The 21,516-nt window shown below is 39.5% G+C and overlaps 1 protein-coding gene across 1 annotated transcript in view; it reads left to right on the top strand.

Moving 5' to 3' along the window:
• LOC121317358 (L-gulonolactone oxidase-like) overlaps positions 1 to 21,516 on the top strand; it is a 91,002-nt gene that overhangs the window by 67,590 nt on the left and 1,896 nt on the right. The window contains exons 10-12 of the mRNA XM_041253206.1: positions 19,124 to 19,273; positions 20,005 to 20,169; positions 21,420 to 21,510. Of these exons, the coding sequence (XP_041109140.1) occupies positions 19,124 to 19,273; positions 20,005 to 20,169; positions 21,420 to 21,510 (406 nt within the window). The remainder of the gene's footprint in view (positions 1 to 19,123; positions 19,274 to 20,004; positions 20,170 to 21,419; positions 21,511 to 21,516) is intronic.

A 21,516-nucleotide genomic window follows, 5' to 3' on the forward strand; every position in this document is an offset into this window, starting at 1 on the left:
TACATTTGCTTGCTATAGTTCTATCTGGTAGAGTTGTCACATTGCCAGCCAACATCACAAAGAGACTCCAACAGATGGAAGACATCAGAATGCCTCATTGTATCCCAGCAACAACAGCTGTAGCGTTTTTATAAATCAAATGCACAGTTAAGGCCAAAAGTATTGCATCATCTAGAAAAAAATAAAAATTATCGTGTAAATCAAGGAAACTGCAAAATATTGCTAAAGTAGCAGAATCCATTACAGTAGTACTATATTTGAAATGTCACTTTTTTCAATGTGCCAGTTTTCCGTTATGTATATGGAAAAATAATGTATGTAATTCAATATGTAAATGTAACATTATTCAGCCAGTTTGATTCAGCTATGTAGCAGTTTGTAAATTCTATAAAAGGGACACGCAACCCTGGCCCGTTTATTTCTCAGGGACACATACAGTAATGCATGTGTCATTTACATAACAGAAGATGCATTGTATTTTCAAATTTAGCCAACTGGCTAATTTCCATTGATAGTCCCTGGGCAGACATTGGTGACAACTATAAAACAATACCCCTACTGCTCCTATTTCAACTCCTAAAATTACTTAATTAATGCTAGTTAAAAATCATAAATAACCAATATAGTACATTCTATAAATGTCACACACACTACAACAGTCCTAATTAAAGTTTATTACCAATTTTACATACATAATAAATCAGCAGTTTACAAAAATAATCCTAATGCATCATTAACCAGTGATAGCTACTAAAATACGTTCATGATTAGACAATTGAGTAGGTTTAAGACACATCTTAACTTTGTTGCAAAAGATGTGTCACTTAGACCTTAATTTCAGAAGGAACAGAGTTCCAGAACAGAATGCCTTTTATTGAAAAAGCTGTCTGAGCAAATGTTCTACATCTTTGCACTCTACAATTCCCACACACAGCCTCTCTTGTGAGCCTTTGAGTCTTCAGAGATCTTTTTCATGAATTCCTCCAAAGTCGGAACATTTGAGCCTTGTAAAGTTTTAAATACCAGTTTTGCATAGTTAGAGTTTACATAATTGTCAAAACTCTAACTTATTTCCTCAGAATGTTCCAAAATTTCTATGCCTTTCTTATGAGAACATATTGGTTTGATTACTGATTCACTAGCTTGAGACCAATAGGTAATGCAGTAAGCTATATTGAGGAAAATCATAGTATGCAAAAACAGTTTAACAGCATTGGTAGTTAGATTAGGTCTAATGTCTAAAATTTGCTATACTACTAACCTTTATGTGACTATCACATTTCAAAACGTCAGTCAATGCTAATTCCTAAAAATCTGACTTCTGAAACTTCCTCAATGGCTTGCTGCGACAGAAAAACAAGGATTCTTGGTGGTAAATCTCCCTCTCCATCTGACAGGGTGCTAAGTAACGGGAACAGAAGACTGACTATGTAAACTGACACTTCATTCAGAGGGTTAAAAGGAAGTTCGGTACACTAACGCATTGACATCATTTACCAAGGAGTCATGAGTGATGGTATAAATGAGGGGAGAAGCAATGTTATCTGTTCCTTCAAGTTTTGGTTATTAATAAGTGACTTGGAAGGACCTGTATTTGTGTGGTGAATAATCGTGAGTTTGTTTTGTTCTGTCTATTGTATGTAATAACACTTTGAGTTGTCAACAGAGGCCAGTACAAACCCAGGACAGCACTTCACTTGTACCACTGTATACTGTACTGTACCACAATCACCAATTCATGCACTAAAAAACAAACTATCAATTCCACTTCTCTCAATATATCATATCAATCATATCTATGTCTATATCTACATAAAGTATAATGTTTCACTTAAAAAAAAGACCACCATTTTAATTCATACTGTAGTGGGCAATTGCTTTTCATCAACTTGAGTCCACAACTAATTTCACAAGTCTTCCTCTCCTTTCTCAAATGCACCAACAGCATTCCAGTTCCAAAAACACAGCGTTCCAGTGCATTTGTCATTCCAACATAAGAGGTTATGCTCATGCAGCTACACCACTTATGTATTACTAAACTCCACCCCATGATAAGCCTGATAGCCCCCTTTATCCAATCGCAGCGCAGCTGATCACAATGGACCGGTTTAGCAACGTTGCAGCTCGCGCAGTCTCCAAGATGACCGACTTCCGGTTCCGCCCTACCATCGAGTTCGGCCACCTCTTAAACAATGCACCACCCACCTTACCAAGCGCTCTTCCTGGTTGGGAGGTAGAATTGCAGCATAGATTCCTTCTCAAAAAGCCTTGACCGAAGCCGTCATTAAGAAATTTCCATTAAACATTTCACATCATGCTACAATGCCCCTGCCTGCTGTCCTCCTGGTAAATTACAAAAGCCACCCTCACTTAGTGAATGGGACAGGCTAGGTGTGAGAAATATAGCCCTGGAAACAGAAATCATTTAATTCTCCTGATCTGTGTTGATAAATCAACAGACTGTTCTCCTGAGATGTGACAAGCCAGTGTCACAGCTATCTGAAATATGTCCCTTGGGAACAGGTACTGTCTGGTTCAGTCAGAGGAATCTGGAAACTTCCAACCCACTTACTGTATTCAAAACAGCAGTATGACAAATGTGTGTTCCCCTCCCAGTATACAATGTGATGAGTACAGACCTCAGGGCAAGCTAGCCAGTGTTCTGGTTGGTGGGAAGATGCTATCAAGGACAGCAGGAATCTTTAATGGGTTTACCATTTATATTTAGCTTTTCATCTTGTGGTACAGGTTAATTACACAATGTATAGCGAATAACTTCACTGGACAGCCATAGTGAACTCAGAAACAGTTCCAATACAAACACTTTGTTGTAACTATTTCAACTCCAGTTATAGTGGTTTTGTGATGTGGAATAACGTCCCCTCAGACCAATATGGTCAAAGACATCTAAAGCAGGACTTCTCAAAACTCCCCCTGTGTCTGCTGGTTGTCATTCCAACTGAGCTCTCATTTACTTAACTATACCTTTAATTGAACTAATGTGCTTAATTAAACATTTGTACTTGTCTTCAGCTCTTAAAACAGTTGCAGATTTCAAGTTAGCTATTTAATTTTGCAAGTAACTTGAACTCTGGAACTGTTTAAGAGCTGAAGACAAGTACAAATGTTTAATTAAGCAAATTAGTTCAATTAAGGATTTAGTTAAGTATTTGATAGCTCATTTGGAATGAAAACCAGAAGACACAGGTGGTCCTTCACCTCTGCATATGCCCACATTCAAATCGTGCTCAGGTCACAAGTCAGTGTGGAAATTAGTCCACAACAAAAAACTAAAAGTACAGTTTTGTACAGGCACAGGAAATAAAAGCAGGCAATCATAAATCTGATAGTACAGTACAGTTGTGTGGAAGTACTACAAATGATCTCTTTAGCTTTAACATGGATTTTAATGTTGTAGCCTTTTATCACAGTCCTAATAAGTGTAGCGGTCAGCACTTTCAAGCTGCTTATTTTTCACTTTTAAATTTACTGTAATAAAAGACTGAAGCCTGTTTCTGCGAAATCTGCGGGACAGTAATAGGTTCTATCGATTCCTTTATTCCCCAATTAAAACACTTTTACAGTGAGGCAGGACGTTGAGAGCTGTAGTCTGTGCAAATAGGAAAGTTGTTTGCAGGTCATCTCAGGGTTTTTCTTATCTTTGTCGTTTTCAAAAAGTACATTGCGCTTATTTTTAAACAGAGGTAGAGCGAAGCCATAATGTGTGGAAAGCAATCTCTCCCTCTCTGTCTCATTCCAATAAATAAAATGTCTAAAGAAATTGTATTCTTTTTTACTGCCCAGAAAATGGACTAAATTCATGCAATAATTTTTGAATATTTAATGGATTAGTGATGTACAGCAGTCATTCAAGAATTATATCATCGATAGCACTGCTTTTTTTGCCTTTTAGTTACCATGGAGAATAATTCAAACCAATTCAATGGGTATAGCAGATCAAAACAAAAACATGATAGATAACCATTTTCTTTTTTAAAATCGTGCATGTTATTTGATAGTTTTTAAAAGCTGTTATACGGATAGCAGTGTGACATTCAAATGTTATTCCTGGGCAAGCCGCAGTTAGATTGCGTGGATACTTTGTCACTGTTAGGTGCAACAACAAAATGATCTTTACTTTTAACACTACACTTTGCTGTGCTTTCACCATGGTAAATGTGCATTAGGAATGCGGTTCCAATTGCCCCAGTTAAATTATGTAGCATTTATTTTACCGTTGCAGCCTCCTGACTTCATATTTTATGTCTCAGGTCGTTAACCTGCTGGGGGGGGGGGGGGTCTGCTCTCAAAACAATTCCACTGCCTGACTGTCTTGGGATAAAATCTCTAGCTTCCTTGCTGAACTTTATAGCAGCAATATCTGGTAAAGTCCTTCTCAAATCATAAACAGCCAGGTTGGGGCTTTTATTCAGACAGAACCTTGTAGCAATACAAGGTTCTCTGAAGAATTACAGAACATTTATAAAGACAATTCAGCTCAACCATGCTCATATACGGTGTTAGTGTTCAGAACGGTGTTAAGTGGTCCCTTAGTAAAACTGACTATGTATTATCAGTCAAACGGCATAGGAAAAACAGTGCAACCTTATTCAAACAATTTCATAATTATTGTATGAGAAAAGACACCGAAGTTATTTTTGGAGTAAGTCGACATGTGATTAATGACTCCTGGAACTGTGTGGGTTAGTATAAATGTTTGTATGTCCTAACTGAATCTATCAAATCAGGGTTTTATTTTGTTGCATATCCTGTATATAGTATTAGGAGAGTGTGTTGGTGGGCAGTGTATAAAAAAAAGTTGCTGTATTGACTGTGAAGTTATTTGGGTTGGAAACTAGCCAAGGTAAGACTGAGCTTTAATTAGCCTCATCCTAAAGCTACATTTTTTCATCAGCCTGAATGTCCCACCCTTTTCTGTTCTGCAAAATTCAACTTAATGAATTACAATAAATGTATTGTAGCAAACCTCAGTTCCTGTAGGCAGGCGCATCACACAAGGACCCATAGCAGACAAACAGCTGGTTGGACTGTCTCAAGGACACCGTCCTATCCAGGTAACAGTGCAGAGCCTGGACTGGGCAAAGCGTGGCTGTCTACGGTCCTCCTCCGACTCATATGGGGGAGGTCTGAAAGTTTCCAAAACCACTGGTTGGTTAATATGGAATGATGAGACCACCTTTGACAAAAATGCTGGATTTGTTCGTAATGTTACCCGCGAGTCATCTCCAGTGAAAACCATACATGTGCAAAATGAGCTTCATGCTCTGTCCATCGATGACACATCTGGCAGACGTAATTGCTATTAAAAACGCCACCTTCAAGGAAACAGGGCGCAGCTCTGCTGATGCCATGGGCTGAAAAGGGGGACCCTGAAAGACCCACAATACCAGTTCCAAATCACACTTTGGGACTACGCTTTTCATGAGAGGATGAAGCCGCCAAGCCCCTTTAAGAAATTGCACTGCCAGGAAGTGTGCCCCAGGGGACACATAGTCAGTTTTGTCATGGCACACCGATATTGCTGCCAGGTATACCTTCAGAGTGGAAGCAGATTTTCCCTGCATCAAACAGGTGTTGTAAGAAGGTTAATATTGTCTCAATAGGGCATGTCACCAGATCGTGACCTTCAGCAATGCATCAATTTTGGAAAACTTTCCATTTATATGAATATTGGGCTCTAGTGGTCGGCGCCCTAGCAGACTGTAGTGTCTCTACCACTGCATCTGGCAAATCAGTGGTCACTTATCACCTGCTTGTTTGTTCTGGGGTGGGGAGCGGCGTTCAGGCCCAGTTGCCCCTGCAGGCTGTGAAAGCCACCTTGGGCGCTGACAGTAGGCAAGGCGGCACGAGAATTTCAAAGCAACCTCCGTGTCCTTGTGGGACCTCTCAAGGCTCACATCAAAAATGGTCACTCTGAATGTCTGCCCTGGTGTAATGGGGGCATCTAATAGTGCTACCTTCTTGGTCTTGACAACCTTGGCCCGAGTTAGCCAGAGGTGCCTGCGAGCGGCTACCGGCGCCGCTAGAGACCTGCCCGATGCCTGACGTAACTCCCCCATTAGGTTGGTCATCGCTCCTGTTATCGCTAGTAGCTCCCCTGTGTCCACCTCTGTTGCCCGTTCCTGTAGCCTCTGTCAGCTATATCTGGTACAGGACCAGTATAGCCACTGCATTGGCCGCCCTGACTGATAGTGCAGCTGACGCATAAGCCTTCTTTAGCATGGTTTCCGTAGTTCTGCACGGCTTGGATGGGCAGGTCAGGTCAGGGGAACGTACCTAGGCCCGCTTCTTGGGATCCTGCAGTGTGTAGCAGAGACTCCGTTATTCTGTAAGCCGAGGGGGCGGACGCTGGATTGCTCCAGGATGAGCGAACCAGCTCAAAAAAGTCTTGGCACAAGGGGAGGGCAAGTTGTGGGTGCCCTTTTTGTTTTAAGAAGCAGTTCCCCTTTCCATCCTGCCGACGGCCAGGGAATGTCCGTGGCAGCAGCTGCACGCTGGATCAGGGCCCGGAACTCCTCCCTCTGCAATATTTACGGAAGGGGCGGTATGGATCCCCCTGCTGTGCCTGCCCAACTGACGTGGCGGGGTCAGACACGTCCAACCTTGAGGCTGTAAAAAAAAGACACCTCGTCTGGACTTGGAGGTCTATGTGCCGGGGATGGAGAGTGGACTGGTGGGGCTGGTGCTGCCTGGTGGTAGGGGGCAGTCTACCTTGAGACTTAAGTAGGGTCTCCAGCATGGTCTGCTGGGCCCTCACCATCTCTGCCAACTCTTGAAAGCTACAGGACCTTTGTGAAGGACCCTGGACCACAGATCTTGATCTCCCCTGTCCCGATGAGAGAGACTCCGCTGGGGAGAGAGCTGCTCTCCTGTGTTTTGTTCTTCAAGAACTTTCTGCATGGAGAGCAGTCCAACTCGCCCGCCAGCGCCCTGGCCGCGTGGGAGCTTTGCCGTGCACTGGTGGAAGCCAGCGTAGGATCCAGTAGAGCGCACTGACATGGCGTGGGATGTCGGTGGCAAACGACACGTTGGTGCCAAGTGTGTTAACTGGTGCCAATTAACGTCTGTGTTAGCGTCGAAGGTGCACTGATTGATGTCAGTGCCCAGAAAGCACGGAAGAAGCCGGGCTGATAATAGGCGCAGAGCATAATGGGCTTCGAGAACATGCGGTTAGTGCAGAGTCAATCGGTGCCGTGGTTGGTGCTGAGACTATCAATGCAGAGTCTGTTGGCGTCGACAAGGATGGCGCTGTTGGTACCGAGTAGTCGATACAGAGTCAATTGCGGCAGAGGTTGGTGCCGAGCTCTAGTTGGCGCCGAAGATGTTCCCACCGGTGCAGAGTCAATGGGTGCTGGGGTCGGCGTCGAAGTATGTTTTCAAGCCAGTGCCGAGTAATTGCCGTCAGAGTTGGCGCCGAGGACAAGCGTGATCGATGCTGGGCTGGTGTAGCAGAGTTCGATCGGTGTTGGCGCCGAGGGCAAGCACAGCCGCACTAGTAGAGCCAGAGGCTTGAGAGCGGCGCGTAGGCCCAAGGTGGAAGGTCGCTGAGGCAGAGTAAATCGGCGTAGAGGACGGCACCGCAAGCCCACCCTACAGTACCACAACAGCTTAAACAATGGCAATTACTACACTCTGTAGTGAAAGAGAGAGTAATGGCTGCTTGCTTGACTAAGGCAAGAGTAAACTTAAACGCTCAAAAGCGTAATTTTTCCCTATATTGATGGAATTTGAAGTTTTAAAACCAACAAATCAGCCAAATTCGGACAAAGAAAGCACAAGGAAATCTGTGACCTGTCTCAGTGAAGTGAGAGAAAATGGCCATATGCTACTGTGAGGACAACCCTCTTCAGCAGGAGGTAGGAGGGACTTCCTCTTCACAGAAGGGCCCTGATAGGGCAGCTTTTTTATATATGCTCAGTGGTTGATGGTCAGAGAGGGTTCATCCCATTCAGTAATGGTTATCATTCCATTGAAAGGGAACCTCAGTTCTCTTCCTTGTCGACATTGTCACCCTGAGGAGCAGGCTCCATGGATCGGGGTGACAGTGCTATGAGAGTATAATCAATAGCACCCATCACATTGGGGAAGCCAGCAACTTAGTAGAAGCCCACTCTCATGTCGTGTAAACCTGACCTCTGTGTTAAATGTAATAACTCCCAATGAGCTTTAGCAGGGTATGCAGTTCTATTATACATATGAATAGCTACAGCTTTTAATGGCACAGAAGATATGAATACAAGGTAGTTAGAAATGTATCAGAACCCTGAAAGTCTTGCTTGCTCCCACTACAGATACAAAAAAAATGGATCTTTACGTACTTAATTGCAACCGGCAGAATAAATAACCCATATTACTGCTATATGTGCAATCCTCTGTGTATATATGTTTTTTTAAATTCCAGGTTATTAAAAAGGTTACAGTTAAAAAAGAAAGAAATGCAGAAGTACTCATTTTCTTAAACTGCATTCTGCATCAACAGGCATTGTGGAAAAGCTGCAGAATTAGAACATGCAAGGGTAGATGTAAAGATATGCGCAAACCCCCCCCCCCCCCCCCGACCGTAAATCGTATTTAGCAGCCATAGTCTGATTTTAGCAGCCGCTAAAAATGCAGCGTATGCAAAAAATGGTGTTCATCTGGTGTGCTGCACCCACTATCAAATTTGCACTTTGCCATCATTAATCCATTACAGTGATATTGAAAGAGCATGTAATTGGGCAGGATCTGGATACTAAACAGTCACAATCATTATAATGTGATGTAAGGATTTTGCCTTGCAAAATCCCCCCCCCCCCCCCAAGAAGACCTGTCATTGGCTTCAGGATGGCAGCTGGGATACACTTCGTGATGCAGAGAGACTTGGCTCTTGTTGAGGAGACAGAAACACTTTTGGAGGAGAAGGGCAAGATGAAGACCCTGCATAATGATTCCCAGGGTCACTTTGGGATGCGGTGCTAAAATATTATCGTCTCACTCCACAGGTCATCCTAGACTTAATAGCTGATATGAGGGATAAGTTGGACCCCAAGGTCCACCTAGGAACTGTTGTCCCTGCACATGTGATAGTGCTGTGTTCTTTGCACTTAGCCTCTAGTTCCTTTCAGACCACAGTTGGAATGTCTGGAGAGATATCCCAATCTACCTTTTCCAAAGTGTTTCTGAATGTCATGCTCAAAAGGGCAGGCCAATACACAGACTTGCCCAAGGATACTAGCATAACTGATGTTGGCTGACGCTCTTCCCAAACAACTCAGTTTCATGCCGAGTGATCTCAGCCATGAGGACTCTTTGTTTCTCAGAAAACTTCTATTCCGTGCACCAAAAGGACTTTGCGACCCTTCCTGTGACTTTTTTTTGGTCTGTATTTTCATGCTCCACAAATGTCATATAATGCCTACTGCTCTCTGTACTACTATCTCTGTACCCTCTGGGCTACAAGTGCAGCCTCTAAATAGACCAATGCGCTTATTGAGACCTTAGTTATCATAATTGCAGATCATTATTTGTGCATCGAGTAATTTGCATTGCTCTTAAGCTTACATAGGACACAGTGAAAAATAATTGCCTGGCTGCACTGCAATTAGAAATTTTCATCCACAATTATTTACACTGCGTCTATACTTACATCTACCCCGTAATGAGCATTGTTATCAAGTGTGCAAGAAAAGGAGTGCCAAGTGTCTGGAAACTAAGTAACATCCACATCTTGCCTGTATCTTTTTCAGTGCTGTTAAAAACGTTATTTTGGAGTAAGTTAAATAGAGATTTAGCATTATGTACTTTTTTTTTTTTTTTTTTTTTTTTTTTTTTTTTTAAATGTGTGGCCCACCAAGAGAACAGTCTTAACTTATATGGCCCTTGCTGCCAGAGGAGTTTGACATCCCTGACCTAGACAATCAGTCATAATTTCTGGACTTTTTCAATTCAACCAAGTACTTCAGCAATCTGTATTTCTTGCATTAGTGAATCACACGTAATCTGTTTAATTGGATTGCACTAAACTGAATGAATCAAGTCAGTAAAAATAATTGATCTGCACATCACTAGTTTTCAGCCCAGAAAAAAAAAAAAAGTTAAAATAGCACATCTGTTAGTTGTTAAAGCCTGGTTCCCAAACAAACTAATTATTTAATAGCTCACTTTAAGGTGCACAATACAACGATTGCCCTTTAGTAAATACAATGTGAATGAAGCTTATCTCAGAGTGGGTTGCCTCATTTAAATACATCATGCATTACCATACAACTCACATTCATTCCGATTACCATACTGTGGCACAATAAAATGAGTGTGCGCCGTACAATTGTGATGGAAAATACAGCATTCATGAACAGGCACAGTAATTTCAATTATCTCCCACCATAAAGTTTAGCACCCTTTCGTAAATGAGGCCCAATGTTTTTAGAAGATCTGCCCTTTTAAAAGGACTTTAGGGGTGTTTACTTTAGCTCAGGGCTCTGGAATAGTCCATATATTACATGTGCCAATTTGTTCAAAGAAAATGTATTCCCTGCTTTGAGAACGCTAAAGGACAGATACAGTATCCTGACTAAAGACAGACAAGTTGACCAGCATATCAAAAAAGCTTCATCTAATCAAATTCTTCAACTTTACTGCCCTAAACCAACTAAATTGGAGGAATTTGTTAAATCCCTTGAATTCACAATATTAAAAGTTAAACGAACCATGTAAAGATAGCTTGTCATACAGTAGTCTTAAAGTCCAAATGGGAGATTAAAATGTCCAATAGCTGCATCATCATGGAATCAGATAAAAAAATATGAAAATGTCCTCACTCACTGCAAATTAAGATCCATCCAATATAAAACAATAAACAGAGTTCATTACACCCCTGACAGGTTAGTGAAATATACATTGAAACAGGTACTGGAGTTGTGAATCTGATAAAGGGCATAGTTCACACATGTTATGGAGTTGTAGGAACGGTTACTGGACCAAAATATTTAGTCATATGTCCAATATTTTACAAATACATATTCCCTTTTAGTCCTTGTTATTAAACCACGGTCCAAATGATTACTCACGTTATTTATTACAGCTAAATAATAATAATATTATACTTCCAGGAAAGACACTGAACTCCCAGTATTAGCACTCTGAAAAATCAGTTTTAGAAATGATTAATTTGGAAATAGTTATGATTATTTAAGAAAATATAAGAAAGTATGGAACAGAACCTCCTCATATTTTAGGGATAGGGCCTGTGATTAGCATATTATACATGAGCTACCTAAATGCATTTGTTTCATGTATTTATTGAAATTTTAATTGACCTTTTCATTTTAACAAAATAATGGTACCACAGCTCATCTATGAATCTATTGACTGGTATTTGGGATTTGCTTATTGTACACTAGTAGGAGAACTGATAATGTACTGATGTTTTGTAAAAACTAAAATAAAGGGAAATGAGCAAGACCAGCTGCAGCATCAGAGACTGGCACAGGGCTGCTAAAGCTGGGCATCAGAAATACTTTAGGAGTTCATCTTGATCAGCAGGACTGAGGCACCCTAGAGCCTAGCAGCTGCAAGCACCACTGTGAGGAAAGGCCTGTGCTGTGCAGAGAATCAGTGGCATAACAAAATGGACAGAAGGAAAGACAAAGAAAAAAACTGTTTATAATTAACACGCAGTTGTCAACCATAAAGATTAGTAAAATGTACCGTAATTTACACAAAAAGGTTCCAAATTCCCTAGCCTGCAACGCCCTCTTGTGGTGATTCAGAGTTTACAATAACCAAGGTTATATATACTGTACCTGTATATATTGTCACAGAGTGCCCACGTGTAGGTTTGTTGCAGCAGGTAAGTGGTACTGGAGACTTGATATTTGTTTCCAAAACAAAGCCATGTTTATTGTTTCATAATGTCCTTATGAAAATAAAACAAAATAAACAAACAAAAACCTACCTCCTCTAGGGAGTGCTAACTACACACAGCTTTCCCTAACTAACAGTTGTAGCGGCTAATCAATTTATCCAACCCAAACAGCCGAACGTAACCACACTTATAGTAGATAGTCACAAACTGTAACTCCGCATAGGATTCAGCCTCTCATACAATCGGCTCGTGAACAAGAATGTGGATTTTCTTGCTTTAACTCTTTCATTCGCTGCAGCGGTATCACACACGCGTCTGCTTCCTAAACTCCTCCAACAAGGCAACCTGCTCCATAGAGGCTAGCCTGTTAAACGTGGCGTCTAAATTAGATCATTTGTTTTAAATTAACACCATTGACCACTCCTGATTTAACCTTGTTACGCAATTACCTCTTGTAAGCCTGTACAACAATGACATCTAGTGGCCCAATTAAACATAGCATGCTTTCTGCCTGTGATTTTCTTTTCACATACAGTACGTTATTTATTAAAGTGTCACACTTATCTTCCAATTAATTATTTCTACGAGTCATATCACATTTCGGCGCCATCTTGTTGTTTACAGTACAGCTGTTTAAACGTTTTAAACCGTACTTGCTAATGTTTTTATAAGGTGTTTGTTGTTTTCATTTTACAATCAGGGTCATGGTTTTGCAACTGACGCCATTATGTTTAGCTCAGGGTGCTGTTTTCCAGGCATACAGTATAACCGTATACAAGTTCACCATAGTAACAGCATTGAAAGTGAAATAAAATGTAGTGAAAACATGCTAAATCAAACATAACGTAGCACTCAAACACTCAATAGTGACACCTTTGTAAAAATAAAATAGATTATTAAGTCTCTTACTTTAATAAAACTTTTATTTAAAACATAGTTAATGACTAAAGTCTAGCGTAGTACATAAGAACATAAGACATAAGTACATAAGAACATAAGAAAGTTTACAAACGAGAGGAGGCCATGATAAAGCAAATTTAAATAAAACAGTACAAACTACGACTAACTATGGTAAATACATAGTTTAACCATGGGGAAAACAAAACAAAAAAATCACTGTTGGCAAGTTGCAAAATTATGTTCCTGAAATAATCACATATATGCATATATACATACAGTACAATATGTCTAAAATGAATCACACAGACACACAATGTTTCAGAATTAGCGTGTAATGCTGTATATAACACTGAATTTCTGTTTAATAAACACTAGCTCAAGGATGTGTCTGGTCTGATTACTTGTATAACAAGTTTAAAATATTAATAAAAGATCTTTGTTACCACAGCATGCAGACTTATAAAACCCATTTACTATCAATACAGAATGACTGAGTGGGACATCTTCATTTAACCCCTTAACAAGCAGGGTAAGGCTGTAAATTCAGAACCAGAGCTATCAGGAGCATGATAAAAACAAGCTACATTGTATCCACTGTACACACCTGGAATTGTTTAAGTTTGGCATGAGGACAGATATGCAGAATCCTTCAAACATCCCAAAAATGTAATGCGCTCAGTAACTGTATTGTCTGTACTGCAGTATAGTATACTTTAATTTGGAACAAGCTAACTTTTAAATATGCCTATATTCCAAGTTTTCATACAGCACCTGTATAGAGGTGTCATTTTAGCTTTAATGCTGGTATTTTATCTGTCCTGTGGATGTTGTAGATGCATTGATTTCGCCTGTATTGATTTTGTTGTAGCTGTTATGAAAATTAATTTCATTACAATGATTTACGGTTTGGCAAGGACATCAATCTTAAGTGCTCTTGCTGGTTCCTTAGACAAAGTGAAGAATTCCTGTTGCTGCTTTCTTCTTATTGTTTTCGGTCCAAGTTAGAGATGACAAAGCAGCTGGTACCCTTGGCAATGCAGCATGCCTTTGTGTGCAGGATTCTGTTGTTAGTTCAGGTCCAGATAGCTGGACTACTATAGAGAACTATTGTAAAGCATTAACAATGGTAAAACTGGGTAATACACATACTGTCTAAGCCTAAGAAAAGCATGCTAGTTGCAAAATTATTGTGGTAAACCTCCATGAGAACTTGGTCATAGTCTTGGTCTACCTTTCCTAAGGTAACAAAGGTATTCAGACTACAAGACAAATGTATCACCTTTATCAGGTACACAAGTTGTGCATACCGATAGTATGTGGTCTGATGCAGCATCTATTATATCCAAATTATTATCACAGATTTGAAGGCTATTGTCCTGTGTGAGGATATTCCTATTCCTCTGTCACCCAGTCCACAACTTTCTAAGTATGAAACAAATAGCATATTCGTTGGAGGTGCCAGCCCCCTTCCTAATAATGAAGATGCTCGTCATGTATCCTCTACTCCTAATGTTTATTAAAGAGCTGCTTTTTACACATTAAAAGTCTTCCCTCTCCAGCTATAATCCCTTCACACGTCGCCTCCTCCTTTCTTTTTGCCCGCAGAAACCCCTGAACTCAAATATTTGGAAATCACACAAATCAAATCCCAATCTTGCATCCTGTGACAGGGCAGTAAATAAACATTGGGATTCATTAGATCTTCCTGGAAATGAACTGCAGGATTTAATTCCTGTCTCTCTGTCTCTCCGCACCTTTATTGCTGTCAAATAGAACTAGCTGGCTATATGCAGCATATCACTCCCCTAGACCAGACTTATTAATTTCATGAAGTAGTAAATTCATAGATATGGCCACCAGAGAGTCTATTGAATAATCATGAGCTAATCAAAATGTTGGATCTATTTCTAGGATCTGTATTGTAAGAACTGCACTGGGATATCATGTCATCTTGAATTTACTTTGCAATGTGTACTTGGCTTTATAGCATTACCAGAGCTTTGCTGTAAGTGTAAGGTAATCTGATGAATTATTGTTTTTATAGAAAACTACAGAAAAGTATTCTGGTGTCTGGCACTATTGCTTAGACAGGCGTAATATGTGCCTTCTGAATGTGATTGTCATCTACTTCTGTGTGGTCCTTGAAAATGAAAAGGAACTAAAGAGAGGAATTAAAAATTGGTTCATCAACTTCTATAGGTAAAAACATAATATGAGCTGTGATAGAATATGGGACTAGAAGGATTAAGAAATTTGTTAAGCTTAAAATAAGGATATATATTGTATGTATGCATGGTCAAAATGCTGTGGGAAATTTGCCTTGTCCATCCTGTGAGTGAATCTAGTTGTCAAGGTAACAAGGAAACCATTTAAAACTGATTGTATGGTTAGTGCACTGGAGCCTGCTAGAGCTGGAAGCTGATTGGCCGACGCTACTGATTTATTTTCTAATTATTACTCCTCTCCCATTGCTTTCTATGGAAATCAGCTGTTCCGTTATTACTCAAATGTTTTGAAATCTTGGGATTTATATGGAATGTATTCTTCTCTGTTGATTGTAACATTGTTTCTTTTCTGTAGGGGTTGTTTAAAATTGAATTAGTGCTCCAGAGCTTTTTGGTTTTTGGTTTGTTTGTCTTGTTTTGTTATTTGTATGGCTAACCTTCTGCGAAGAAACACAGGTAAAAATAAACATACAGGTACCATCTTGTTTAAACCCTACAAAAGGCAGTGTATCCACAAAAGGTAGTATAAAATATCCCGGCAAAAGTGATCAAAGTCATAGTGAGAAAATACACTTTGTGATGGCTGTCATGACCTGCTTTCCAGTCATGGGTTTACTTCATAAGCAATAGGAAATGTGTACTTACCTATAGCTGTACAAAACATTATCCATATTGGATCATCTGCGCTACTCCTATCACGAGAGAGTGACCAGCAGGTGAAAGAGGTCCAGTGGAACCTGGAGACCAGGGTTCGACTCTCAGTCACTACAGTGTGTCAAGGATGCTGTTATACATTCCTATGACTTCCTTACAGCAGGTATACTGCACACGATTCAGTACCAGCCACATTCACTCTTTCTATATACAAACCACACTATAATAAATACTATATTGCTGTTTCAAATCTAGCTGTGCAAGTACATGAGTTAAATATACCTGAGGGAGTGTTTAGTTTTGCATGTGCAAACACTTCCCTATTTTAATGAGATGACCTCTGCTTAGTAACAATACTCTCAATTATTTAAATCAGTAATACCAAAATGGGTGCCTCTGTCTGATGGTAATCCAAGCTTTTGAATCCCAATTACTGATGTACATATAGTACAGAGATTGATCTGATTTTTTTCTATTTAAGTATGTTAAGCTGTCTTCTGCAATTACACTGTAATATCTTAAGGGGGTGCTGGTAAAAACTCAGCTGTGCTGCTCAGCACTTTGAAATAATGTATTACTTCAAATTAGCGCCGCCCTTGAATTAATGCCTCACTCAGATATTAATAGCCGCTGCCCTTGAATAAACGCTGCTCTCAATAAATAAACGTAAAGGGTTTTTTTTCTACCCCTGCTCAAAAAATAAAGAATGAAACTCGCAACTCTGGCTATGTGCATGTGATGCCCCAAAGAGACTGCAGCCTCAGTCCACCATATAATACAAAGTAATGTACGCACACCTTAGTTAGCAAATAAAATTTTATGGTACAGTCCCGACAGACAACCCAAGATGAACTACTTACAGCACAGCAGTCCAGTCTGTTTTTGTTTTGTTTTGTTTTTTTCCAGCACAGCTGGGGGATAAAACAAGGGCTGTCTGTTTACCTCGTCCTCAGCTTGGATGGTGAAAACTTAAACTCAGAGGAACTTAGAGCTTTGCCAGTCACCATCTAAGTGCTATTCGAAAGCTGTCTGAAGATATTATCTTGTAGGGGGTTTAGTTGTTTTGTTTTTTATTCAACTGGAATTTTACTCAGTACTGTAGAATTATATACACACACATATATATATATATATATATATATATATATATATATATAATATATAGATATAATATATATATTATATATATATATATACTTACTATCTGTGAGAAGATTAGTTTCATTTTCTCTTACAGAGAAATTACAAATAAGCAAGTAAATTACAGTGAGAAAAAAAATAGATGAGTAGTATATATTTTAGTTTTAACAGAAATCAAACCGATATTCAGAGATAATATTTTTCATTAAGAAAAACAACAGCATCACACTACAACTACCGTTCTCTCCACTCTTCTTGTCCTGACCCATAGCATCCAACACACACTGTTGATTCGCTGATATAGTACTCCCTGATCTCCTAACTCCCACCTAATAGGCTCTCATTAACACTGTATTCAAGCCCCCAAAACACACAAGAGTATAGTGCTGGAGATCGTTTCCTCTCACGGCGCTGCTTCTAAAATGATTAAATCATATAATAAAATATTGCAGCGTTTGTAAAGCATAGTATTTTTAATAAAGGCTGCCTTCGTTTAATGACTGCACTCATTTTGATCAATTTAAAATTAATGCAGAGGCGCCAAATTGAAGTAATACGGTTTTCGTTTTATAGGACTAGGCTAACTGGTTTAGATGAAATCTGTTTTCTGTAAAAGAAAGTATAAGCAGCATCTCATGTCTTAAACAGATTCCTTGTGATTCACTACAATGTGTAACAAATCTGTTAGGATTTAGTCTGTCTGGAGAGCAGAGCTAGAAGGGAGTCTATAATAACAGTTAATAATCTGTTGGCGACTCGTCTATAGGTGGTGTGATGTTTACAGTGACTGTGGTTAAGAATGATTTGGTCCAACTGAGCCCTCATTATGAGAGGTGACTCGAGGACTGAGGCCTCCAGGGCGGGGAGGATGGACTATAAAGATCTTAAAGCAGCCAAGAAATTGAATAAGACATATAAAATATTAGACGAGAACCCTTAGAACCCTTAGACATAATCCCATTCCCATATAAAAGCTAAACACCTCTCCTACCCCTGAGGAGTGATGTCACTTTACAGAAATGACTTTGCATTGTGTTTAGATATGGGTAATTTGACATTATTGCATATGCACATATTATTATCTATTATTCTGTCGTGTATAAAATCAAGTTCAGCAGATTTTACAAAGCAAAGGGTCTATAGGAGGCTAGAAGTGTATGATAAAAGTTTAGCTTAGGTTTGTGAAAATTCAAGACAGTCAGCATTAGCCCAACAGACAGACAGACAGACAGACAATATTTTATAATATTCTTCGTGGGGTGCACTGCCATCCAGTGGTTACAACGTGTACTTTTTCAATCTTTTATGTATTGTGTTACTTTCCCTTCCTTTTTTTCTTCCTACTTTTTTTCCTACTATTTCTCTCAGATACAATAACTACAGTATATATGTTAAGGATCAGAAAGCCCTTCACCAGGAAGATGAGTCTACAATGATCGATCTAATGGCATATACACACTTACTGAATGTGTTAATAATATTGTATTTTAGACCTTCGGCTATAAAGGGAAGGAATTTAATATTTGTTGAGTGATTAGCCTGAACCATTATTTTAACACAAGACAACAAAAGAAAGCCTTTTCCCAAACCATAGCCCCCCAGCATGAAAACTCACATCCCTGTATCGCTGAATGAGTCATTAATATATGATAATTACAATAGGTTTTACATCGTTATGAATTGGACATTAAGTATTACCAAAAAAAATATTCTATTGGTTGATTATCGTGCAATTAGTGAAGGCAAACCCAATGTTGATGTTACCTCTTACAGACTCATTGCCAAGGTTCAGACATTATCGTCAAAGCGCCCAGAATAGATGGCCTCTGTTTCTTTGTGTCTTTAAATATATCTCTTCATTTAAAATAGGGGTAAGATTGACAGAGTTTATTGTGCTTACAGTCTGAGGCAACAAACTGCAGCAATTCTGGGTTACCAAGGCTACTGTCAAAAACGGTGGTGAAAGGCTGTAGATGACCCAGTAATGGATTTTTATGATTATAAATAGTCAAAACACTTTACACAGAGTTATCAAAGGACTGAAAAACGCAGTACTTGAGTCATTTCAATCCAAACCACTGAGAATGATTTAAAATATAAAAACAGTGAACAGTAAAAATACTAATAAGCAATGTAATTTGAAGCTATTTACTGTTTAAATAAATGTGTAATAAGTAAAATAAGTTTCCCAGTCTTTGAGTACTTCCATTGTGCGGTCCTCCTATTGTTTAGAACAGTACTAAAGAACAGCCCCTTACCTGTTGGTCTGCAGGTATTGGAGACCCCTCTGTACTGGGCTCTTAGCATTACTACTGACCTTTGACTCCTTCTCTCTTCACAGCACCTTCCTGCCCCGGATGGTTCCCTGGATCAATCAGATTTTCTTCAGCCTTCTCTCAAGTGGTAGGAATGAGCGTGTCGACTGCAGCCACCGAATCTTCACCTACGAGTGTCTCTTCAAGCAGCACGTCCAGGACTGGGCCATCCCCATGTAAAGAAGCACTGCACCCCATCCTTAAGTGATCATAGCTGACAAAATAATTAAGCTCATCTTACGCATCATTCACCTCCATTAGCTATTCAGCTGTATGGGTCTGTTTTGAAAAAAATGTGCAGTTTTGAAAGAAGCACATGTCATGTTGTGTTATTTCCTATTAAAAATAATATTTTGGTTTAAGGGAGTTCTCATTTCCATTGCTTTAATCTTTTACACTTGCACTTTCTATGTCATTTCATGTCAGCAGAGTCTTCAAATCAAAGCAATTTACTGGCTGAAAGTTTGTCAGTTTGAATTGCTTGCACTCCTGCTCTGCCTTGGTCAACTGTATAAACTGATTTTTAGCACAGGAAGTGAGGACGAAAGAAGCATAAATGTTCTGAAGCTACAGAGAATCTAAGTCCTTTATCAAAAGAGGGAACCTTTAAACTTCAGGATTAAACTTGTTTTAAATGTTAACATTTTAACTGGTAATTTTTGTACCAATAAAGAAAACGTTATTACTACAATAGTATTGTGGGTGTACGGAACCTCTATGTGTCTATGGTAAAGAAATTGAATGAATATTGAATACATAACTTTACACTGTACAGATCCTACTGTATAAACAATGGACACTGCAGTTTAATACGTTGAAATATTTAAACTCTAAACTAGTGTATTAACATCCCTAATACTTATCTGTCAGGATAAAATATCTCACCAAAATCTCTTTTCTCCTGCAGAGGCAAGACAAAAGAAGCCCTGCTGCAGCTGAAGGCCTGGCTGGAAAATACCCAAGCTGTAGTAGCTCACTTCCCAGTGGAGGTGCGTTTCGCTCGGGGAGACAACATTCTCCTCAGCCCCTGCTTCCAGAGAGACAGCTGCTACATGAACATCATAATGTACAGGTGTGTTTGACGTGGCTTTTCATGTTTTCTACCATGGCACATAAATTTTAGGCAGTCTAACCCTAAAACCTGATTTTAAAAATGTCTTCAAACACAACCCAAAAAAAAAATAATTGTCCGGTTTGTAACGGCAGTAATATCCTCTGCAGGGATCATTGGATCATTATCTGTACACAATTGCCTTTTTGTTCGTTAAGTGTCCTTACTTTTGACTTTGAATTGTCACCGTGGTCAGTTATCTATCTGGTAATGACAGCTTGTCACAGATTGGCTTGGTGGGTGATGTCAGACCAGGGAGGAAACAGACACAGACAGCACTGATGTATGAATGAATGCGCTGGTGCGCAGATTTATTAAAAAATAAAAGGCTTAAACAAAACAGCAACACTTATACAAAACAAAATGGCACAGTGGCCAAAACAGACACGAAACAAAACCAAGTATAATACTGGTTTAGCAATTGCTTTCTACTATTGTTGCTTGTCTTGCGACTCACGTCTCGTTCTGCCTCCGAACACACTAACCTAGTTCAGCTAAAGCTGCTTGTTTTTATATTGTGGCCGATGGATTAACTGGCTGTCAATTACCTAGTTTACCCCTCAACCACATTTGGCACAGGGTTTCTCATATGCATGCTCAACAACCAGTTTGTCAATAATCACTTGCTGTTGACCATGCATTCTCGCGTTTTATCTGCATGGGGCATTTTAACCCCATCCAGGCTGTAAACAATAATAACAAAACATTGTGTTTTTACATACAAAACAATACACTTGAAATATTAATTCAACAAATAATAAAATACACACAGGGTGGGGTGTACCCCGTCACACAACTGTAATGAACAATAATTTCTGAAATCAAATATCAGCCCAGAAGACCAGTCAGTAATACTGTTAGAAAAATATAGAGTGTAGTACCTATAGTATACAGTGGTGCCTGTACAGTAATTATTTGCACCCTCATGGTTACAAAAAAATGAACGTTAGTGTTTTTCCTTAAGATGTAAAATGTTTCTGTGTTATGTATTCAAAGGATTTTATGAAGTAGCACGTTGCATCCAAAAAGGGCTGGACAAATGCTTGTGTCAACTCAGAAAAATCCAATAAAAACACAGATTACTGCATAACCAGCATCTCTACAAAGCAGTGCTACAAGGGCCTCTTTTGAGAGCTTGTTACAATCTCTCTTTCTGGAGAGCACTTTAGCAGTGCCTATAAGAGATCAATTCAATTGTTCTGATCCGATAGGCCCTATGGAAAGGAGGTGCCACGGGATCAGTACTGGGCTGCCTATGAAAAGATCATGCAGAAAGTAGGAGGCAGACCACACTGGGCAAAGGTAAAG

Source organism: Polyodon spathula, chromosome 6 (genome assembly GCF_017654505.1).
Source record: "Polyodon spathula isolate WHYD16114869_AA chromosome 6, ASM1765450v1, whole genome shotgun sequence".
Taxonomy (NCBI): domain Eukaryota; kingdom Metazoa; phylum Chordata; class Actinopteri; order Acipenseriformes; family Polyodontidae; genus Polyodon; species Polyodon spathula.